At 34.2% G+C, this 24667-nt stretch overlaps 3 protein-coding genes across 3 annotated transcripts in view; 1 reads left to right on the top strand and 2 right to left on the bottom strand.

The window, feature by feature from the left end:
• Positions 1-1724: 1724 nt before the first annotated feature.
• On the bottom strand, positions 1725-8462 carry LOC131929523 (28S rRNA (cytosine-C(5))-methyltransferase). The gene is made up of 8 exons (XM_059285770.1): positions 8272-8462; positions 5245-5436; positions 4856-4973; positions 4546-4654; positions 4275-4416; positions 3710-3825; positions 2931-3109; positions 1725-2726 (listed from the first exon to the last, which is right to left on the bottom strand). The coding sequence occupies exons 1-8, from the start codon at positions 8395-8397 to the stop codon at positions 1789-1791; spliced, it is 1920 nt and encodes a 639-aa protein (XP_059141753.1). The 5' UTR covers positions 8398-8462; the 3' UTR covers positions 1725-1788.
• Positions 8463-9665: 1203 nt separating this feature from the next.
• On the bottom strand, positions 9666-13761 carry LOC131929522 (28S rRNA (cytosine-C(5))-methyltransferase). The gene is made up of 8 exons (XM_059285768.1): positions 13602-13761; positions 12821-13015; positions 12418-12535; positions 12156-12264; positions 11869-12010; positions 11548-11663; positions 10949-11124; positions 9666-10792 (listed from the first exon to the last, which is right to left on the bottom strand). Exons 1-8 carry the CDS (start codon positions 13722-13724, stop codon positions 9783-9785), a joined length of 1989 nt encoding a protein of 662 aa, XP_059141751.1. The 5' UTR covers positions 13725-13761; the 3' UTR covers positions 9666-9782.
• A 6721-nt stretch (positions 13762-20482) lies between these two features.
• Positions 20483-24667, top strand: part of LOC131929518 (NAD kinase-like) — a gene marked incomplete at its 3' end in the record, with an annotated part of 30227 nt that continues 26042 nt past the window's right edge. The window contains 3 exon segments of the mRNA XM_059285764.1: positions 20483-20600; positions 21558-22008; positions 22696-22782. Coding sequence (XP_059141747.1) covers positions 21605-22008; positions 22696-22782 — 491 coding nt within the window.

Here is a 24667-nt window from a genome sequence, read left to right as displayed (position 1 = left end):
ACCCCCCCCCCCTCAAACTTTCAATTTGCAACCCCCCCCCCCCTCAAGTTTTTCTCTATATATTTTTCTATTTTTTGCCTTGGTGTCACCCCCCTAAATGGTGTCACCCGGTGCTGTCCGCACCCCCCGCTACGCCTCTGGGCGTCCCACTCCCGTAATTAATTATTGTCAACATTAAGATTATTTATACGGCATACGGTGAATACCGGTGATTAGCAAAAAGGACAAACCACGAAAACTCGTCGAAAACTGGTCCAAAAAACTACTGGTACTAGATCTAGATCAAAGTACTAGATCTAGATCTAAGTACTAACATTATATTTATATTTTACATGTCATGAATGGGTAAAACCTTGAGACTGTCACTGTCTGTTAAATAGAGCGTTTCTCAGTAAATTTAGTAATAATAATATTGATAACAAACAACTGTTGTTAGGCCATTGTTTTAGACGACGTGTCGTCTAATTACCGAGAAATTTGAAAAAAATACGATTGAACAACAGTAATAAATTTAATTTTGAATGTAGGCCCTAATAATAACTATTTTTATTTAATATTATTATGCAGCTTTTAATTAAAAACTTTTTTGCCTGAATAAATATTTGAGGAGGGATACATATGCTTTTATGCAAACCGGCAACTATACAATGGATATTTAGATCTTAGTGTGCTTAATGAAGTGTTGCTAAAACTCAGAAAAGTTTTTTAAGATATTTAAGTGGTATAACAGTCTGTTTTCAAGTGAAATTGTGCGCTATACAAACCATATCCCAGCAGCATAATGGATTCTTTTTATCTTCACTGTAGGATGAGAGTATCATCCTATATATCCTCTCCCCCCCCAAGCAGAGTTTCTTCCAGGCATCTCTTCGGGGCCCCTCGAAAAATTTTTACCGCCCCCCCGAACGAAATGAAATTTATATAATTTATATAGAAAATATATACTTTTAACAGTGTCCGCCCCCCCCGAAGAAAGTTTACCGCCCCCCCCCCCCCGAAGATTTCAAGTGCCCCCCCCCCCCCCCGGAGAAAAAAGTCTGGAAGAAACACTGCCCCCAAGAAGTTGCAATAGGACATTAACACCCTGCCAGTTATTAATTAGCCATAATTGGGGATAGAGTTATGGATATTTTAATAAATGATCTCAATGGAATGAACTTTTTTTCTGCAGTTTGCTATATTTATATCTGCAGGTTTCTCACTTAAGTTATATAATAGATATTCTGGTATTCTCAAGTACCAATTGGGTGGGGGAGGGGGGAAGAAGTGAAGAGTGATTTGATAGGGGATATAGGGTAGTGTGAATATCCTAGATTTGAGAAATGTATAAATACACTAAAGTTAGGTGAATACAATTTTATCTTGTTTTATGAGGAAATAATGTGGTGATGTTAAACTTAAAAAAAAGAAGAGTAGGCATGCCTCCTGTTAGGAGCAGGTACACTACATATCTTTGTTGTATATAGAAAGAAACATTTCTCTCACATTCTGCATACAAACTTGAGAAATAATTCTATTTAAGAAAAAAAGAAGAGTAGGCATGCCTCCTGTTAGGAGCAGGTACACTACATATCTTTGTTGTATATAGAAAGAAACATTTCCCTCACATTCTGCATACAAACTTGAGAAATAATTCTATTTAAGAAAAACACGTTTTAAGTGAATACATTATTTAATAAGCCAAATAAAGTATTCTAAATATAATTGTTATCCTTATATTATAAATCAAACATTTAATAAAATAAATGTTGAAAACAAATATATGCCAATCTGTTTTTAATGAAAAAGCTAATTATCCTTTATTTTGTTTTTCTTCTTCTTAGTAGAATCTCCAACTGGTGTGTCTTCTTCTGTTAATGATTTATTATGCTTGTGTTTTTTGGATATTTTAGGTGTCAAAGTTTCTGTAATGTCATCTATTTTAGAATCTTTTTCACTCTTTTTCTTCTTCTTTTTACCAGAAGAGCTCTGATTTGATTGAAAATCTTCAGAACAGTTGGTTTCTAATGATTTTTTATTCTTTTTATGCTTTTTGTTTTTAACAGATGACTCCTCATTACCACTTTGAATCTCACTCGGTTTTGTCTGTTTATCAGAATCAACTGCACTACCATCGTTACCGTCCATAGATTCTTGGCTACTCCGATTTGATTTGTTTTTCTTGGATTTCTTCTTTTTATGGGTACCTTTTTCCGAGCATGGTTCTACTTCCTGAACTTCAGACTCTGAATGCTTTTTGACTTTCTTTTTCTTCTGGTTCTCCTCTGCATCAGCCTCTATTTCCTGGGCATCAGATTCTGAATGTCTCCTCTTCTTTTTCAGATCTTTTCTGCTATGTTTCTGATCTTCTATGCTTTCATTCAGGCCATCTTCTCTAGGTCCTTTGACCCGTTCAAAGCAGGCAACAAAAAATCCTTGTGTCAAGTTCTGCTCAGGAGTTGTTCTAAGAAAATATTCAGCATGAGGAAATTCTTTTAAACCTCTTCCACCTTCCCAGTGTGGCAGTACCTTTACAAATCTGTAATGGTTAGATACCTGGCCCATCACTTCTTCAACAACTTCTTCATTCTCTTCTTTATGAATGGAACAAGTTGAGTACACTACACGCTTAACACTGGGAAACCGAAGAGCATGTTTTAAAAGGGAAATCTGAAGTCTTTTTAGACCTTCTATCCTGTGTTCGTCATGGTCATTAACATCTTTCCCTTGCAGTTGACCAATCATTCCTAACAAAAATATGATGAAAAAAAAAACATTTAGTGGATAGCAATGAAATAATAATTAATAAATACAGTATTTTTTAAATTTTGACAAAAGGAAATCATTTCAATTTTAAACTTACATTAATTAAACGTGTACAACAAAAACTAAAACCAACTCATTAGTTAAAGCTGTTATCTGTATCAAATTTTTAATCAAGCAATGTTTACCAGAGCCACTACAGGTTGGGTCCATTAATATGTAGTCAATATTGGAAGCATCTGATGAACTAGCTTCTACTGTCAAGAAGTCTTGATGGACCAGCTCAATGCAAGATGCTCCAGAACGTTTTAGTAAATCTGACATAATGTTCAATCTTTTAAAATTAACATCCATGGCTATCACCTTCCTAAATGGAAAGAAAAAACCCAGAATTTATAAAAGCAGTTGGCGTACAATTGAATTAGTCTTAAATTATCGGAAGTGTACAAAAATGTAGTAACATTAGCACAAACAAATTTTTTTTTTGAAAAACTTAACGACCAAATTTCTGACTCAGATAGTACGGTGATTAACATTTGAAGCAGTATAACGTTTGCTATGTAAATTATTATGTTTTGGAGTTTCTGTCCTCATTCTCAATTTTTAATGACTTCAATAATGTAATTTGAATGGTATTTCTTATAAGTGTTAAATTTTTATGACATGTTTTTAAAATTTTAAATGTATTACATAAATGTTTTATTAGCTTAACTCAAGTGTGGTACTGAAAAAGTCAACAAAATATTTACTAGAAACAAAGTGTTTCTATTATATTATCTTTATAAAGTTAAAACTGATATAAATATATTAGAGTTGAACGTATACAGAATTAAATGTATGTTTAAACAGACGGCTAATGCTAAAATTATCTACATTAAGCTAAAATTGATTTGAAATCCTCAAGAATTAAACCTATAAAGAATTAAACATGATTTGATTACTTTTAAATAAAAGTAGAAAAACGCACCCATTATCCTTCATAAGGCTGGCAATGTGGCTTGTTTTATTACCCGGGGCAGCACAACAATCCATCACAGTAGAGCCTGGTGGTGGGTTCAAGATGTGACCTGGCATGCAACTAGCCTGCAGTGTTTGACAGCAACATAAATAAAACCCTTTCAATTCTACTTTTAACAGTGATTATAATGTACACAATATTTGTAACTGATTTATTATTAATTAAATTTCTTTCTAGTGATCTTTTTAAATACCATAAATAAAACACCTTTCTGCCAATATACAAAAATGTTTTACCTAAAATCATAGATATATGTTGGGTGAATATAATTCTAGACCCTGCTGAACTCTTTTATTTACAGTGCTTGATTCCATTCTGCTATTCCACCCTATGTATATTTAATGACCACCTCACTCTATGTAAATTTACAAAGACAAACTAAAACTAAAAAGCATAACTTCATTATTCAACTACCAAAGGAATTCATTTTATATATTAATCATCATGTTTGCACTTGGGAACATACTCTTTCTCAACCGGCAACCTTTAACAAGAAAAATAATTTTTTTTTCACCTTGTCTTGTTGAATGAGCTTTCCGTCAGTTGTGAGGTAGTGGGCGTGAAAATCAGTTCCTACAGGAAACACTAGAACATCAGGGAGATGAGGGTCAAGCCCAAACTGTGAGCTTGACATGGACAAGACAGTGTCTTTAAAACTGAAAATACAAGTGAAAAGATTCAGCGCACAAAGCTTTTCAGTTCTTTAAAAACAAACAACAAAAAGTTTTGTACACATCATGGAACTTAACCACAAAATTTCAATGTGTAATTTTGTTAATAATTACCTGGCACTTTCAATTTTTCCTATATATTCCCAGCCTTCTGATTGCAGTTCTCCAACTACATCCTCAACAGTTGATTTGATAAGGTTTACACGCATATAACGTGGTATTTCTAAACGCAAGAAGTTGAAAAAGAAAACTGTACAGAATCTAAAAAAAGAGCTAACAAAAAATCTACAGGACTATTTTTACCTAATTATAAGATCTTAAAAGATATATCATATGTGATGAGCTTGAATATTGCCAATAAAAGTATGCAATTTTTTTACATTTTATTTAACGGAGAAGGTTAAATAACAAAATATTAGCTTACTAATGCTTTTGTCTTTGGTCAAAAGTTTAACAACACTTTTAAGGTCTTTAGCTGTATGTTTCGCTATTATTTTAGCAGCAGCATTTTTGAAGTCAGTTTTGTATTGTAACAGTACTTTCTGAAACACAGCAATGAAAAATAAAATTACTTATTTAAAAAAAAATGTATCATCTAAGAAAAAAAAGTTATTGCAAATGGCTTAGATCAACTGAGCAGTACTTTTTATACTTTACATCAGTCGGATATGAAAAGGAAGTTCACAAAAATAAAACAAAGGACGCTGAAGCATCATCATTAAACTACACCCTGCCCCATAACCATAATTAAATATTTACACGACAACAGATGCACCATAATAACAATCAGCATTTATAAGATTTCTCACTTACTCTGAAATGTACATTTCTCCCAAAATTTTTCCCTAAAAGGTATTCATAGAGAAGAACCAATGCCATCTCATGGCTACCGTCAACTATTTCCTCTTTCATAAATCCATTACCAGAACAATCTGACAAGATTTCTTCAAGAATTCCACGACAGCTTACGACATGATCCACCAAGGCAGTTAGTTGTTTGACATTCTGAAAATTCAACAAAACAGTGTTTTAAAGCTACAATAATTATAATAATAACAACGAAAGTGACTACTTGGAACAAGATTTTTTGCCCCAGAGTCTCCATCTATTCAGCAAAAGATAGTTCTGCGCATGCGCAGTGGCCTTAATAGCTGAGCTAGGGTTAGGGCTTGGGTTGGGGTTCTGCGGTTTGTTAGTAAACACATGCATGTGCAGTACCATCGAAAATGTCGCTGCAAAGGCAAGTCGTAGTTTCTTTCCATTGCATATACGTATCTTTTTCTGGCTAGAATCAACCTAATAATAATATGTAGGCCTAAATCTGACTAGATCTAAATCAATATTGTCTATTGATTCAATATCAATAAGCAAAATTTGAATGTTATAATTTTAAAATAATTTAGAATAGTAGAAGTAGAATTTATCACAAAAAATGCAAAATAAATTATTTTTTTTAAAAATAAGCCTAAACCATTTCATTCATTTAGATTTAAACTAGTTAGTAAAGTTAGGAATAGTTAATAGATCTATAAATTTAATAAATAGTTAGTTACGTCAAGAAATTTTGCGTTAAAAATCAAATAGTGAAAAGCTGTATCTTAACCCTTTGAGCCCGCCAGGCCGGTAAACCGGCTTCAACATTAGGCATATATGTCCAAAAAGCTTTTTTTTCCGGCCCGATGATCTAGCGTCATATTCCTAGCGGCCGGTATACCGTCTAATTAAATATAATTAGCGGAAGACTGACTAAAACTGTGCATATATCTTTTGAGTGCGGGATTATGATTTTAAAAATTGATTATTAGGAAAAGTGAAAGTGTTTACATTTTGTAGCAATGCCGCCGAAACGAAAAGCTGAGCCACAGCCGTTGACTTCATCAGACAAAGTTGGTGCAAAAGATGAAGCAAAAGACCGAAATATCAACAAAAGAAGTAGAATGACTGCATCTCAGGCAATACAACTAGTTATTGATTCTGATGAAGAAGATAATATTCCTAGTCTATATTGTGATGATAGTGACGTTGAATTTGAGACTGAACACAGTGACATTGAAATTGACAGTGTTAATGAAACTGTTCAAGTACGTTCTGATGCACATGGTGTCAAGGACAAAGTATTGCCGAAACGAAAAGAAAAATATTTACTGGTGCAAAACATGCGACGTTCTTCTTTGCATCGGGTCCGGCAGTGATAACTGTTTTGAAAGTTATCACACAAAAGTGGACCTCTGGCGTTGAACTAGTATGGCCAGGTATCAATAATAACAAAACAATTACTAAATGTGAATTGGTTTCTTCTATGTTCTATCAAAACAATAATGATATGTTCGTTTTATATACATTGTTCTGTTCAAACATTGTAAAAAAAAAAAAGAATTTCAGAATCTTGCTGCATTGTTTTTTTATCCTGAGTCTGGATACCAAATTTGGCTTGATTATCTCAAATGGTTCAAAAGTTATAGGCAAAGTTAGAAGCAGATAAGTGAAAATCGTTTTGGGCCTGGGAGCTCAGGAAATGGGAGAAATTAGGTCAGGGAGGCCAGGGCTCAAAGGGTTAATAGACTAATAGACTTTTATAATAGATCTAGAATTTAGGTCAGTATAGGTCAGACTATTGTTAATTTGAACAATCTAGTTAGTTAACAGTTAGTAGTAGTCTAGACTTCTTAATTCTTACAAGCTTTGTGATTTGTGTCACATTCTTAAAAATTTATATAAATATTTTAAATTAAAATAGGGTTATTTTAATTTTGGTAAAACTCTATTTTAGCGTATTTTATTCACCGCTTCATGTTCACCTCCGGTTGAGCGTATTTTATTATCAACACTACCAAAACACACAAAAACGTTAGGAAAACACTAGGATTAGTAGATTAGGTAATAGACATGGATCTACTTATTTTTTATGAATTTTTGTTTTAATTTGAAAAAGGAAAAAAAAGATAAAAAAAACAGCATTACATTTTCAATTAAATAGGGTGTGATCGTTGGCGTAATAAAAATCTCTACATGGTCAAGGGTTCACAGTGAGTTCACATTGACTTTAATCATCAATTTTTTTATCATACGTCATTCATTAGCTTAGGGGCATTGTGAGTTCATATAAGTTAGTTTATTTATATTATCATGAGTGCGTGATATTTTAGCAATACAAACTTAACGGACTAGAATTTATGAGTTTCTCCTTAAATGACACGAACCTACTTTCAAGAAAAAAAAAGCTGTGCTCATTCAATATTTCAAATTTGAATTTTTCTGAAGTTTTGACAAAAGTAAAAGGCCGATTCTAGTCGGAATAAGATACGCATGCGATACGCATGCGCAATGGAGAGAAACTACGACTTAGCGGCGATGTTTTCGATGGTACTGCGCATGCGTGTGTTTACAACCGCAGAACCCTAATACTTTAATACCAACCCTAATCCTATGCTTAACCCTATCCCTAATCCTATACCTAACCCTAACCCTAGCCCTAACCCTAACCCTAGCCCTAATCCTATCCCTAACCCTATCCCTAATCCTACCCCTAACCCTCATTCTAGCCCTAACCCTAGGTCACTGCGCATGCGCAGAACTATCTTTTGCCGAAAAATCTTATTCCGAGTAGACACTTCGAAAGTAAAATGATCAATAATTAAAACAAAAGTTCATAAAGCAATAGGCCTAGTGTTTCCTAACGTTTGTGTGTGTTTTGGTTGTGTTGATAATAAAATACGCTCAACTGGAGGTGAACGTGAAGCGGGGAATAAAATACGCTAAAAATTAAAATGGAGTTAAATCTACTTTTAATTTTATATCCCGATTGAGGGCCGATTATAATAAAATTATATTCTTTCTTACCCTAAATGGTGAAGTAAACACCAACGATCTCAAAGTAGCTTTCTTCGCTTTTAATTTTTGTAAAACGTTTGCAGCTGCACTATAAATATTACATTTTTTATCTGATCTATCATGTTGCTGCTCCATGTTTCATTAAGCCAAACTCTCACTGTTTCAGCCAAAAACACATGTAGATTAAATGAATTTAGTAAGTTAGAGTTATCCCTTCCTGTTTCATTTATGTTTACAATGAGATGTAATTTTAGTACCAAAATATAACGTTAAAGTTTTAGATAGGCCATTGAAAAAAATGTTTATTTATTATTTACGTTATTTTCATAGCTTGTTTGAACTTTAAATGGTGCTAATGATTCAGACACAATTTAGAAGCATGGATCCTTACTCTACTTCACTTTTACTTAAGAAATACTTCTTAAATTTGGATAGATTTGTTTAAAGGGAAACAACTCCATAAATATTTAAGGGAAAAAATAATCTTTGGGTTATATCCCCTTATCTAAGAAATTTATGTTCGAAAAAGTGAGAAGCAATCAAAGCACGGTGGTGGCGGACGTTTAGAGAATATGGGGGAGCGTCGAAGAAGGCTGAAAGTCTGCTACAAAAACGTGACTACATTTTTAAAACCCTCTGTCTCTAATGCAGATTTAACTGGCTCTATCAGCATCACTGCTTTTTATTTAATTGAGCCCTACAGACACATCAGGATGAACAGACAATAATTTTCTTTTAACAATTTTGCCAGCTGCAAGACTGGCGAGTCTCTTCTGATATAACTTCGTCGGTGTGGTAACCTGTAGTTTGGATTTGGGAACAGTTCATATAGATTTCATGCTAGCAAGGCTATACTGCAGATGAGTAATATCTAATATTAGATTTCGATAGTAGTACAAATTACGTTTTTCATGGTTTATTTCTCTTTTAATATTATTGGTAAATTCCAATAGCACTATAAATGATAAGTATATTATATTAGTATTAGTCTTTTAAGTAATAAAGAAAAGAAAATACCATACTAGATCTAGAATAAAATGTGGTCTGTATCAATATTAGAATAAATTTACATAGTTTAAATATATAGGCCTAATAGAATCCAGGTATTTCATCATATTCAATAGTCTGAAGTTATTTTTCTTAAGTGGATCATAAAAAAAGTTAGCTAAAGATTGAAAATAGTGTATTGTCCTTACTCATATTATATTGAATAAAATTTAATGTCTCCACAAACTTTTACCATCTTAGTTAAGTTCAAATTATATAAATATTACACAACAGCATCTCAGATGGCAACACATATTGCATAACACCAACCATAAAAAAAACAAATAATTAATATATTGAACAGCAAATTAAATAAAATTTAAAAGTTTAGACATTATTTTCATATCATATTTTATTTAGATACAAGTTTTAACATGGCATTGGTTTAGTTTTATATTATAAAAAACCCTACCAAAATTCAGCAGCTTTCATTTTATTTTCGTCGCAGTATACCCAGTTATTCCCTTGAAGGATTACTCATTTTCTGAGTGTCTTTTTTTCTTTTTCTTCTTTTTACTTTTTTCTTTAGCTTCAGCCCTTTCTTCCTCTTCATTCTCTCTGTCTAAATGTTTCTGGACAGCATCAAGAAATATTTCAGATGACTCCTGTTTAGCCGTTTTCTTTTTTTCCTTAGCTTGTTCAGTTACATCTAAACTCAAATCTTCATTTTTAAATTCTGAATCAGTTGAGGAGTGTCTTCTTTTCTTCTTTTTCTTTTTTCTATATGGCTCTGTTGAATCTATGCATAAGGGTGGTAAAATATTTTTCTTTTCTTCAGACACATTTAAATTCTCTAATTCTAAGTCGTCAGTTTCTGCATGTTTTCTTTTTTTGCTTTTCTTTTTCTTCTTAGTTTTCTCGCATGCACCATTTGTCTCTGGTGCTGACAAAACATTTAGCACTTCATTGTCCATATTTTCTGTAAAAGTTTCAGAATTAGTTAAAGCTTCTTCTTGATCAGTTTCAGATTTAACATTATTTCTCTGAATATGATCTATTAAATCTACATTCAAAGTATTATTTTCAGTTTCTACGCCAGGCTCTGACTCAGAATGTTTTCTTTTTTTCCTTTTCTTTCTGTTCTCCTCTTTTAAGGGTTCCATTTCTCCTGATGCTGTAACATCACATTCTTTATTAGCTTTGTCTGTAACTTCATTCACACGCTCAAAACAAGCAACAAAAAAACTTTGCGTCAAATCAGATTCAGTTAATGTCCTTAAAAAATTGTTTGCATTTGGATATTTATCAACCCCTCTGCTGCCTTTCCAATGTGGAAAAATTTTTGTGAATCTGAAAAATTTGGAAACTTTTTCCATAACCTGCTCAACCACAGCTTCATTTTCTTCTTCATAAGTAGAACAGGTTGAATAGACAACTCTCTTAACATTTGGAAAACGGAGGGCATGCTTTAAAAGTAAAATCTGATTCTTTTGCAGCTTTTCTATTCTACTAATGTCTTTCTCTGATTCTTTTCCAAACAACCCTGAAATAAAGTTAATAACAAAATGTTAAATAACTATAACATTGTATGAATGTAAACAAAATGTCTGGGATAATAAAGTTAGACACAAAGACTAATGACAGAAAAGCGATGAAAAATAAAAAACACATACATAATAATAAACTACATGCATAGTACCTGAACCACTGCACGAGGGATCTAGCAATATTAGATCAATGTTTGAGCCATCTGTTGTGGGGTCCACTGAGAGAAAGTTTTTGTAGACTGATTCAACACAGGTAACTCCATGGTTTTCAAGTAACTTGGACATTTTCAAGGTGTTTTTTTGAGGTTGGTTCATTGTCAAAACTTTTCTGAAAATCAAAATTTAGTGATATAGTTTTTGGATTCCATTCTGGAAAAAATGTCTTAAACTATTAAAACTGAATTAAACAATTGAAAATATTTTCTTTTTTCTAATAGAAAGCAGCAAATAAGCACACCAAATTGTAAATATTTAAGCCAGAAAATTGACTTTATATAACTATGTAATGCAAATATTCTCTGTATTTTGTTGTGTTGATAGTTTTTAAAAAAGTAAAATAAAATCTTTTAAAATGTGTTTTGTAAGAGACTTGCCAGGTTTAATAAAATCTTTTGAAATGTGTGACAAAAGATACACACCCTGTGTTTTTCAAGTGACTTGCCAGGTTTAATAAAATCTTTTAAAATGTGTTTTTTAGGAGACTTGCCAGGTTTAATGAAATCTTTTAAAATTTGTGACAAAAGATACACACCCTGTGTTTTTCAAGAGACTTGCCAGGTGAACTGATTTGTTGCCAGGAGCAGCACAACATTCTATAACATAACTCCCGGAAGTTGGATTGAGTACATGACATGGAAAACAACCTGCCTGTTAAGATGTGGATAATGGTAGCAATTAACATTTTACTTAAGGCGCAATCATATTTCTAAAAAAAATTATCAAGGGAAATGAATCTAGCAGAGCAGTTGACCTCAGAATATGGAGAATTTTAAAATTAAGCTGCCCTGCACAAGGAATGCAGATTTGTGTAAGTAGGAGAAAGCTTAAAAAAATAAACAAAATAACAACAAACCCTATCTTGCTGCACCAGAACCCCTGATATTGTAAGACGATGGTTGTGTAGATCAGTTCCAACAGGAAATATTAGTAGATCAGACAGGTAGGGGTCCAGTCCAAACTGATCTTTACCCAGGGAAAGAGCACTCTTTTGATAACTGTTTTTAAATGGTGACTAAACAATTAACTTTGCTTGCAAGTATTAATTTTTTAAAAAGTAAAAAACAGTAAAAAAAAAAAAACAAGTATGAATATATTAAAATTATATGATTACAGTGCCATATTAAGTACTAAATATTTCACCAGTAGCTGCTGATTTTCCCTGTGTATTTCCAACCATCGACTTTCAGAGCATGTATAGCATCCTCAACAGTTGATTTGATGATATTCACACGCATATAACAAGGTATTTCTAAATAAAAGGAAGAATTTTCAAATTCAAACAAATCCATTGTAGGTAAAAATAAGTTAATGTTCCAGAAAAAAAGTGTTTAAATGCAATACATTTTAGAACATGTGAATTGTCATTAAAAGCGCTGTTCTTTAAGCTTACACATAAACTTACTAATAATTTTATTTTCAGCAACAGCAGTCACCAAATGACGTAGAGACTTGGCATTATATTTCCTCAAAACTATTGATGTGGCATTTTGAAATTGAGCTTTATAATTCTGCATGATTTTCTGAAAGCATATTAAAAACAAGAAAATGAATATTTTAGAATCTACTGGCCATGATAGGGTACTTTTAATAAATGTCTCTACTCCCTATGACTAATTAACATCTTTGCTGATATTTGTTCCATGTTAAGGTATCAACTATTGTGACACTAGTAAATATTCCTATAGGGCTTAAGAGGTATGGAAATGGACCAATATTGTATAATGTTTTTCATAGTGACTTATTTACTAATTATTTTGTCTGTTTATTAGTCAAGGAAAGTTTGTTTGACTAAAAACTGCACTGACCCTTAAATGAAAATTTTTTCCGAAATTTCGCCCCAACAACAGTTCATAAAGGAGAACCAACGCTTTTTCTGAGCTACCCCCAACAATTGTTTCTTCCATAAATCCATTGCTGGCTGGACAATGTGAAAGTATTTCTTCAAGAATTTTTCTGCTGTCTGTAATCTGGCTGACCAAAGCAAGCAGCTGTCTTGTGTTCTGAAGAAAGATGTTACAACGATTAAAGTTAGAAAATAGGAAATGAAATAATAGTAATAAGTAATAGTACTAATAAGTAATAGAAACTTGAAACAGCTACACTAGATCTAGTATTACTTTAATACTTTTACTACTACTACTCGACTAAATAGATATTGATATAGAATAGGTTCTAGATTGGTTTTGAAGAATAGAATTTATTCAATTAGAATTTATTAGAATAGTCCATGGATATTTTAAATTTTTTACATTTCATGTCACTGTCATTTAGTCATTTAGGCCTAACTTTTACTTCAAACTAACTTTTTTTTTAAAATTTTTACTTTAAGTCTTAAGTAACTTAACTAACTAAACTAGATCTAGAGAATCTAGAATCTAGCTAGATTCTAGTCTAGTTCGTCTAGCTAGAGTCTAGATCTGACTAGAGTAGTCTAGCTAGTAGCTAGACTCTTACTTTAGTCTTAGCTTAGTTAACTTCTACTTCTAGTTTCTACGAATCTACGTTGTCAGTCGTTGTAGGCTAGGCTAGATTCTTGTTGTATGTTTACTTTTTTTGTTTACATTTTAAAAAATGTAATAATGCTACCTGACTCTCTGTTGACGTAACAATTTTTTTGAGTTTATTTTTTGGTACGTTTGCCTTTTCTAAGACAGATGCTGCCTCGCTGAAAATATCGTTTTCCATTTTCAGCAGACCATGTGAAAACATACACCTCGGCACTTAGCAAAAATAGCATCTTCCGTAATTTAAACTAAACCTTAAGTGTCTAAAACACGAAATTTTACAAAAATGTTTTTGTACATGAATGAAATAATCATAATCGAAAACGGATCTATCGATACATTCTAATCTATAGGCACTACGTCTATTACACTTCGTAAAAACAAAAGCGTTTCTTTACCAAACAAATTACAAAAAAGTAAGGCTAGAATATATTTCAAGACGATGATTTTTTTTTTAAATTTAAAAACGCCAATATTAATTTTGCCAACTCATGTATAACTTTTGAAGCCTCAGGTTTGGTTCTGGGCTGGAGTAACTAGGACGTTCCTGAGTTAGGGAAAGTTATCCAGCTGGTCATAGAACTGATCGCGATTTCCCTAACATGTCGAGGTCATATAAGTAGGCGAATCGCCACTTTACTTGCTTTTTACTTTAATATTAATATGCCTGGCACTATACAAACTTAACTACTGCCTACTGTTGATAAATAAAGTTAAACAAATATCATTTAATTTTTAAAAGATCGAGATCGTTGTCATTTTTAAAGCAATAGGCCTATCTGCCGACAGTCACACAATTTTTTTTGAAGGGTCTACACAGTCAGAAAAGAAAATAGCTTGTGATAAAAAAGGACCTTATATCATATTATATATTGGTTTTTAAAGCTCCAACAAAAGGGTCACATCGAAAATGGCACTAGTCAATACGAAAAAGTAAAGTAACGATTTCGAACATTACGGCCCATAGGTTAGGAGTTCACAAGTCTCAGTAACTCCGGTGTGCGTATGGATAGTGTGGTCAGCAATATATGCCCAACCGTCTTACTTTCCTTGATGTGAATTAGATACATTAGAGCTGGGTGAACTCATAGATGTCTTACCTATAGATTCGAGACTTTATGGGGTTAGCAGTCGAAAGCTGTATACCATTTTTTGACCACGCCGTCCCTTCGACCAAGACGTCCGTCAATGCGGCCGGGTTGCGTTTTTCAATAACAATAAAGAAAATAGTAAGTTTTGACAAAGAAAAAAGTAGAAGTAAAATAGTTCTGTTTTGCTGCAAAAATCCCCTATCCCGGCGACCGACCGACAGAACAACTGACCTTTTCTGCTTGTTTGTGAGGGATGATCCGCGAACGTTAGGGCCTAAATGAGCACCTTGTTTTTGGAGGTACCGAACCCCACTTGCTGCATAATCACTTTCACCGAACCCTTCTTGACAAGAAAAACACAATATGATTTTTGTTTCAACATCTCAGTGTTCAATATAACAAAAATATAACATAATTATTGAATACGATTTCCTCACAAAAACAATGTAATGAATATTTAGGCCTACTGTAAATCAACGTGACTTCTGCTGTTGCCTTTCAGGAACCAGTTCAGAAATGCGTAGCTTTGCCTTGAGTTCAGTGAGCGTTTTGTTCTTGTAGTTACCATCCCCATGTAGATCGAGCTCAATAATGTAATAAATTGAGATAATTGTGAGGTCAAGGGAACTCACTCTTCTGTATTAGTATTATATTTATATTGTTATCTTGAGTGATGTCCCTTGTGCATTGTACTTCCTTCCGTCCTCTCCGTGTGGTACCATCATGTAGTTAGACCCAATAAACGTTATATACAACCACATGCTTCTATCGTCAATCTATTATATCTGGCGACGAGGATGAAAATCTACTAGAAAGAGCACCTACTTACGCAAAAAAGAGGTTTGCTAGAGCTTATTGGCTAAGTATTTCTAGAATAATGGCGCTGTATGGCCAAATAAAACAATTTGATTCGAATGATGAAATCATTCAGGATTACCTAGATAGGTTAAGCTTTTACCTAGAAGCTAACAACGTGACGATAGAAGCCAAAAAGAGAGCTGTTTTGTTAACAGTCATAGGGCCTCAACAATTTAGGCTACTAAAGGACTTATGCGCACCAGCTAGTCTAACTACCAAGAGCTTTAACGAGCTGAGCAAATTGCTAACAGACCACCATGCGCCTGTACCATCAAAGTTTCTATGTCGAGCTAGATTTGACAGTAGGACTCGTCAACCAAACGAGTCAATATCAGAATATGTTGCTGCTTTACGTCATTTAAGTGAATTTTGTGAATTCGGAGACACGCTGTCTGACAGATTATGTGAAAAGTTTGTGACAGGTGTAAACAGCCCTGATATTCAAAGAAAGTTGCTGCTCGAGTCAGATCTAAAATTGGAAAAAGCAATACAACTTGCAATGTCATTCCAGCAGTCATCTGATGCAGCGAGATCTTTAGCACCTTCAGAGATCCATGCAGTAAACAGCAGGTTAGTCAATAAACATCAACCCCATCAGAGCATTCCAACTTATGCTAAACAGCCTGCTCGTTCAAATCCTAGATCTAAATCTAGTAATAATTATCAAAAATGTCATCGATGCAAAGGTCCCCATGCATCTCATCGGTGCAAGTTCAAGTCTGCAACTTGTTATAAGTGCAGTAAGCAAGGTCACATTGCCAAGGCCTGCTTTGCAAAGTCTTCGTCTGTTGCTAAATCTAGCCAGTCAAGACAGTACCGCAACCAAAGGCAGCACTATGTTAACTCTCACCAAGACTACCTAACCCAACCAATGAACCACTCTACCTGTGAAAATGCTCAAACTGATTCGCAGCCGGATTTCAACCTATTCTCTGTGAAATCAATAAGTCATGCTCCCATCAGTGTACAAGTTAATATCAACGGTAAGAGCATCAGCTTCCAACTTGACACTGGAGCATCTCTAACAGTCATCACAAAGAAGGACTTTGACGCTGTCACAGGAGGATCAGTGCCTCTACAACCATGTCACAAGTGTCTAACAACATACACTGGTGACAATGTTCCGGTAATAGGAGAGTGTATGGTTCATGTAAGTTATAATGGTCAAAGTGTTAAACTTCCTCTTCTTGTGGTTGAAGGAAATGGACCACCATTACTAGGTAGGAACTAGTTAAGTGATCTTAAGTTAAATTGGGAGAGTATTTGTTCATTGAAGAATGTAAAAGAATCTAGTCTTACTTCACTAGATAGAGTTATATCTGAAAATAAATGTGTTTTTGGTAATCCAGGATTACTAAATGATAGAACAGTGAAGTTAAGCATTAAAGACACAAATCCAAGATACTGCAAAGCTAGAGTTCCACCTTATGCAATGAGGAATAAAATTGAAAATGAGCTAAGTAGATTGGAATCTAATGGCATCATAAAGAAGGTAGATTATTCCGATTGGGCGTCGCCCATTGTGCCAGTGTTAAAGAAGGATGGTTCTATAAGAATTTGTGGAGATTATAAAACTACATTGAATAAGCAAATAGAGCTAAATAGGTACCCTATACCTAACATTGAGGAAATCTCTTTGAATTTGGCAGGAGGAGACAAATTCACTGAATTAGACTTTAGTCATGCTTACACTCAACTAGAACTGCATCCAGATTCAAAAGTCTATACGACAATAAACACACATAAAGGACTCTACCAATATGAAAGACTATGTTTTGGCATATCATCTAGCCCTGGAATTTTCCAAGCTGTCATGGACAGTATTTTTAAGGATATTCCAAATGTTTGTGTGTACTTTGACAATGTGTACATAACTGGTAAGAATGACACTGAACATCTTAAAACACTTGATAAAGTATTGAAAATTGTTGGTGAAAAAGGTTTAAAGATAAACAAAGATAAATGTCAATTCATGTTGACAGAAATTAGTTTTCTTGGTTATATATTGAGCAAACAAGGCATCAGACCTCAACCTGAGAAAACAAAAGCCATTAAAGAAGCACCCAAACCTGAAAATACCCAACAACTAAGAGCTTTTTTGGGCTTAATAAATTACTATGCAAGGTTCATGGGAAATCTGTCTGGTAAACTATCACCACTGTACAAGCTGCTACAGAAAAATGCAACTTGGCACTGGGGTAAACAACAAGAAGCTGCTTTTAATACAGCAAAAGAAGATTTGTCTTCTGACACCTTACTAACTCACTATGACCCAGGGAAAAGACTTATATTAACATGTGATGCTTCACCAGATGGTGTAGGAGCAGTCTTGTCCCACATGGATGAGAAGGGTGACAGACCCATTGCTTTTGCCAGTAGATCTTTGAACCAGGCTGAGAAAAATTATTCTCAGTTAGATAGGGAAGGCTTAGGCATCATTTTTGGTGTTAAGAAATTTCATAAGTTTCTGTTTGGTAGGAAGTTCACCATCTTTACAGATCATAAACCATTGCTAGGTTTATTTGGAGAAAACAAAACCCTACCTGAGCATGCCTCACCAAGAATACAAAGATGGGCTATCACACTAACTGCATACAATTATGAATTGAGATACAAACCTGGATCTGAGAATAGTGCAGATAGTCTTAGTAGATTACCTTTAAAAAAACCAAAGCCTGAACTATGTACCAGAAGATGTATTTGTTCTCTTCACTATCATGGATAACTCCAATATAAATGTGAATGATATTAAAAGAGAAACACAAAAAGATGAGTGCTTAATAAAAGTATATGAGCACTGTATGAATGGTTGGCCTGAAGAGTCTGTGAATGATGACTTAAGGCCATATAAAATAAGAAATTAAAACCCTTTGTGAAGATAATATAAAAGATGGAGAAGATGCAGTCCATTATCAGTCAGAGTTGCCTAAACAAAGTATTTGTAACTTAATAAATGAGTATGGTGATATGGCAATTTCAAATGTTTTAAAGAGAATACATTAGTAAGAAGGAATGTGATCATCAAACAACTTTGCTAACATCATTAGCACTTACAGAAACTAAAAGGGTAACATCAAAAGAAAAAAAAAGATTTTTTGCCATTTAATACTTTCAGATGCCAATTCAAAAATAGTTCCATTAAATCATGACAACTCAGGCATTGAAAGAGAATTTGGTGTTAATAAGTTAAGAATGTGTATCTAAGAAATTATGGGAGAAAGGAAAAATGGATACCAGGTCAAATTGTTCAATGTACAGGACCTGTGCCTTATAAAGTTAAAAATAACTTGTGCAGATAATAAGTGTGAATCTGTCAATCCCACCAAATCTGAACAGTTCACACCAACTCAGTTTGTTCCACAACCAAGTTCTGTTGATATGAGTGAACCAAGTTGTCTGGAGTCAGAAAATGTAAATTCTGGAGTTAATGATTTAAATCCTAGACCTCCTGAGATAGAGAATCCAGATGGTCAGAATATTGAGTCACCAAATCAAAGGCCACTGAGAAGGTCAAGCAGGACAATCAAAGTCCCAAATAAGTTAGACCTATGATTTTAAAGGTCAAAAGGACTTTGACATCATTGTTTTGTATTTTAATTATGTTGTAACATATTGTGCATTGTTTGTAAGGATGTAATCTACCATAGTGTTCATGTTACAATATAATTGGTGATTTTAGGATACTATCAATTGTTCTATTGAGAGATGTGTTATTGTGTTCTAAGGGTAAAGGGATGTAATAGATTGAGATAATTGTGAGGTCAAGGGAACTCACTCTTCTGTATTAGTATTATATTTATATTGTTATCTTGAGTGATGTCCCTTGTGCATTGTACTTCCTTCCGTCCTCTCCGTGTGGTACCATCATGTAGTTAGACCCAATAAACGTTATATACAACCACATGCTTCTATCGTCAATCTATTATAAATAAAGTGCCCTCTTAGTTTTGCCAGTTAGATTAGAATTGCTCAGCTTGGCATTGCAAATCATGTAGTTAGGACGCAGACGCCCGTCAAAGGTTCCGCGATATATCAATATACCAATACGTTTTATTTCGCTTTAGGGCACTTGATACTTTATAACTAGACTATATCGTTCTGTCGCATGTCATTTAAACTGTCATCGGCCGTTAGTTCTATTGTCGGCACTGACAGAATCCGATCGCAAATAATACGAGTAGCCAGTAGGGCGCGTGTGTTTAACTCCGATCGAACCCAAATTATGAACCGCTGCTCTACAAGGAACTTAGACTAGAAAGAGATCAAGCTTTCTAAATATTTTCACCACGGTACAGTAGCGTAGCGAGGAGGCGGGGGCGGGGGGACATATGTCCCCGGGCGCCGACCTTAGGGGGCGCCAAAATGGGTTGGAAAAATATATTGAAAGGCTGAGGGGTTGCAAATCGAAATCTCGAGGGGGGGGGGGGGGGGGGGTGTGCAAATCGAAAGTTTGAGGGGGCGGGAGCAAAGCGAAATCTCGAGGGGGGGGGGGTGTGCAAATCGAAAGTTTGAGGGGGGGGGGTTGCAAATCGAAATCTTGAGGGGGGGAGGGGTGCAAATCGAAAAGTTTGTCCCCGGGCGCCGGGAAGGGTCGCTACACCTCTGCCACGGTATAAAAAGCGTACAATCCCCATCTTAACCAATGTCTCTCAACGTGGGTAGGGTTTACGACCTGAAAATAAGTTTAAATTAGGCCTAAAGTCTAAAGGTTTAAAGTTTATAGCTTAATCTATGCTAAAAACAATATTAATTGTAAATCGCAGCCAACCGGACCGATATCATTGTCACTAGAGTCTAGATTAGATCTAGATCTAGATTCTATATCTAGATTTCTATATCTAGATTTCTATATCTAGATCTAGATTTAGATATAGATCTAGATTCTATATCTAGATCTAGAAATCTATATTTTTTAGTTAAAATCCCTAAAACATGGCAAAAATGCGAAAATGAAATAAAATTATTCACCGATTGCTAGACTAAACTTCCTGTCGACCGTGTTGTTTATAAAATTAGCCAGACCGGTGACACATTCTCATGATTCTGAGAATCAGAGTGTTAATTTTATTTATAGCGCACATCTACATCTAATAATAATCTAGAGATCTAGATCTACAAATAAGATCAATTAGGTATAAAATAGAGATCTAAACGACTTTAGATCTTCCACTTTCCACTCTGAAAGTTTGACATTGTTGAGTTGTGTCTCGACTCTGATCTCTCCTGACTCCTGGTTTGCTCTGTCTTACTCTTATACTCAGTAAACTCTCATTCTTAGTATTACTCATAAGGGTTTCACTCATCCCTCTACCTACTACTCACCTACCTACACTAACTCTACTCTATGCAATGACAGTCTAGACTCTGCACGCTAGTCAACTCTCTAGCTAGTCACAACTCTAGTGTACTCAGTACTCACTCACGACTCACTCAGTAGTAGTCAGTACTGCTACTCTCATGACAATTACAGGTCTCATCTTAACCGTAGCCACTTAAGTAATGTAAACTTTGTATTATAAACTAATTTAAAATATTTAATGGCACTAACGACTAATAGGCAGTAAGAGTAAGGGCCTATGTATGTAAACAATCGTAACATTAATGAACATCACTACACTTAGTAGTACTACTACTAACTACAGTAACACCGGTTAGTGTTACACTCTTACTACTACTAGACTAGTTAATAGTATTTATTGCTACTTCTTAATCATGTTACACCCCTTTTGTTGTTGACTAATGTAATCTTTAAATTAAATTAGAGTGACTGATTTGATTAGGTTTAAATATGTTTATATCAGTATTAGATTGAAAATTATATTTTTTTTATGGCGCTGTCCTTGGAAATGCATTTATTAATTAATTATGAACATTGTCACAATACGACCTAAGCCTAAGTAAATGCTTGTACTTGTAGTTATATAATTGACTATTTTCATTTCATCCAATAAAAATTAATCTTTAAAAGTCTTGTAATGCATGCATTACCTATAATCATTATCAAAAACATTAAAAATGTACTGTTTACAATTTTTTTTCATAGGCCTACTGTGATTATATTGATTATGGTTATACTTTCTATTTTTCAGGTTTGTATGGGTAGTAGAAAAAGGTCAATTTCTGTTAAAGAGATGTTATGAGAAGTTCACCACCAAGACATTGTGGTTGTTTAGGACGGTTTAGGATCCCCAAGAAAAATGAAGTAGAGCAAAGACCTGAATCACACAGGGAAACCACAAAAGACGGCTGTACCCTCTGCCATTCACTTTTCAGGAAAATTGAGCTGAGTAAAAAAACAAGAACAATGAACACCCCCCAGAATGTTTGTGGTATGGTCGACTTTGAAGAGGTGAGTACGCCTCACGGAGATACCCAGGGGAAGAAACTCATCTTGGAGGCTGGGAGAAAATCCCCATTCTGTAGCACTCCCTGCACCACTAAGATGTTCGGCAGAGCTGTGTCTCAACCGGTTGGCCCAGAGGATTCATTTGATGAGGATAATCCCACCTCTTCCAAGAGAAAGACATTCACGAACCTGAGGTATGGACTCAAAATGATATTATCTTTTTGTATGTTGGCCTACACACACAGTCGCAATCACCATGCATTTTACTTCAATGATATTTTTAAGATAAATCATAATATCATGCATTTTTGAATTCATGTAAAACATGAATAAAAATCATAGGGAAACAAATACAAAAATGTTTAAAAAGATTTACTGTTCTTGTTATTATTAATTGAGGAACCCTAGGATATATATAGAAGACTGTATTTTAATACAATGGCTGATAAATTTCAGCTTAAAGTTGTGTGAGTTAAGAAAGTAGAAGCTAAATTTTAAACTGTCAATGTGAATAATAGAATCTGGAATGTGAGAGAAATAAATATGACTTGAGATTTGACTTGCCTTAGATTGTTGTATAAATTCATGACTTGAGATTTAACTTGCCTTAGATTGTTGTATAAATTCATGACTTGAGATTTGACTTGCCTTATACCGCGTTTACATTTGCGACATGTATACTATACATTTCTAGAAAAAAAAACTTCGCTATAAGGCCTAAGTTAATAGGGGAGCCTACTCACTTATTGCGAAGTTTTTTTTTCTAACCATGTATAGTATACATGTCGCAAGTGTAAACGCAGTATTAGATTGTTGTATAAATTCTTTTTTGAAGTACCATCCCTCATTAGCAGGTAACTACATTTTTTATTTTTCCATAGGCGCCAGAAAAGGTCTATCTATGGCGTTAGCCCAGACTGCAGTTTTGGACCTAAAGCTTTCATGTCCAACATATCATCTGCGTGTTTGTAAGTAACAGTTTTCATTTGCATATTTAAGGTTGTCTACACTCATCTAATCTTACCTTTAAGAAGTTTTTCTCTACTTCTTTTATACACAGTACTTTCAAAGCAACTTTCTTGTCAGATTTTAAAGCTTTAAAAAGAAAGTAGCCTCCATAGTGCAAATAACTGATCACATTGAACCATTTTGTTGGTCTTGGTTTGTGAGCTCAACCTTCTATTTTTGTGTTTAACTCCATAACTATTTTATACACTGCTAAATTAAAGCTTATGTTAAACACCTGAACTGATTTATAAACATTTAAATGAAAATTTATGAAATCTAATTGTTTGCACTATATGGCAACTCTTATTGTTTGACTGCAGTTTTTATAATAGCCCTACAAATCTTGAACAATGTAAATATGCTTAGGTCAGCATAATATAATGTCTATAATTTCATTATTCAAATTGCCTGGAAAAAACCCATCAAATCTTTCACGACTTGTTCAAGTTGTTCAAAAGCTGTCTTCCCTTCCCTACCCCACTCTCACCTGCCAGAAATAATCCCAAAAAAGTAGGTCAGTGTTCAAGAGAGCAATGACTTAAATTTTAATTAATTATTTCTAACTGAATAAAAAAATATGGCTTGATAACTAGGGTTCTGATGTCATCTGTATGAAATGTCTTATTCTCCTGCTGAAATAATGGTTATTAAACTAGTTCTGGTCCAATGGTTCTCAAACATTTGGTTTGTTATATTAGGGTCTGCTACTATTATTTTAAGTACACTAAAACTATCATGCCAGACTAGTTTGTATTACATTTAAAAAATATTTGTTCTGGTTCACAACTAGAATTAGACACTCATAAGGCCATAGAAATCATATAAACCAAGAATGAATCGATATTTAGACAATTAGTCTATATATTATGCAGATATGTTTCGGAAGCTACACAAAAATTAGATTTTCTTCTGAAACTTAACATTGTAGAAATTACAGTTATCTAGTTGTTATTAGATATTTATCACAACTCATTTTTAGTTGCACATACCTATAACCAATTAAAAGAAATATTGATTATGCTCCAGAACGAACCATAGGTCAATGACCTTTGTCCTAAGCTGTCTGTAAGCAGGTGTAAATCTATTGAGAACCCAGACCTTAATAAAGATGACCTAAAATTTTAATTAAAGAACGAACTATAGGTCAATGATCTTTGTCCTAAGCTGTCTGTAAGCAGGTGTAAATCTATTGAGAACCCAGACCTTAATAAAGATGACTTAAATTTTAATTAAAGAATAAACTACAGCAAGATTATATACTTAATATTTATGGTGACCAATAGATTGTGTGATGCGTTGGTCAATCTATACTATATATTACGAAGGAGATAATTTTTTTTTTTGAAAATGCGAAAAGGCGAACAGGGAAGTGAAATACCAGATTATGTGACGTGGGTTTTCTCCCCTGTCAAACAACGCCACAACCTCTTGTGTTGTTACGTCCTGGTTACGTCTCAGTATCGTCTTGGTCAAATTTCCACGAAATTTTAAGTACGTGACGACTAACTTAGTGGACCGGCTTGATCAAATTACCAGGAAATGTGAGGTTTCCACCGAGTACTTAGTGGCACACGGCACACTGGTACACTAACGTCAGGATACACTTGTTAGCTGGGAGCACACAAGGACCTGCTCAAGCATACACTGGTCTTATGTTTGATTGCCGCACTAAAAATAACGACATTGATCGCAGAATTACAACTACGTGAACTCACGCACGGTGCACTCGTTCATCCCGGTGGTTGGGGATGTGAAGGGTGTATGTGAAGTGGGGGTTCTAAAACCTTAACACACACCATCATTGGGTGTACAACTATACATGCCGGGGGTGGTGTCCGGACAACT

This window comes from Physella acuta, unplaced genomic scaffold (assembly GCF_028476545.2).
Source record: "Physella acuta isolate Inbredline_101_S28 unplaced genomic scaffold, ASM2847654v3 ptg001643l, whole genome shotgun sequence".
NCBI lineage: Eukaryota > Metazoa > Mollusca > Gastropoda > Physidae > Physella > Physella acuta.
The sequence above is the reverse complement of the archived record's forward strand: the minus strand, read 5'-3'. Positions and strand labels throughout refer to the sequence as shown.

Coding starts and splice junctions, on each gene's coding strand:
- LOC131929522 (XM_059285768.1), bottom strand. CDS start 13,724: ATGTTTTCACATGGTCTGCTGAAAATGGAAAACGATATTTTCAGCGAG. Junction 12,536..12,820: donor GAAAAAATTTTCATTTAAGG/GTCAGTGCAGTT, acceptor ATATGCTTTCAG/AAAATCATGCAGAATTATAA. Junction 11,664..11,868: donor TTCTGGTGCAGCAAGATAGG/GTTTGTTGTTAT, acceptor ACATCTTAACAG/GCAGGTTGTTTTCCATGTCA.
- LOC131929523 (XM_059285770.1), bottom strand. CDS start 8,397: ATGGAGCAGCAACATGATAGATCAGATAAAAAATGTAATATTTATAGT. Junction 4,974..5,244: donor GGAGAAATGTACATTTCAGA/GTAAGTGAGAAA, acceptor GCTGTGTTTCAG/AAAGTACTGTTACAATACAA. Junction 2,727..2,930: donor CCCAACCTGTAGTGGCTCTG/GTAAACATTGCT, acceptor TATTTTTGTTAG/GAATGATTGGTCAACTGCAA.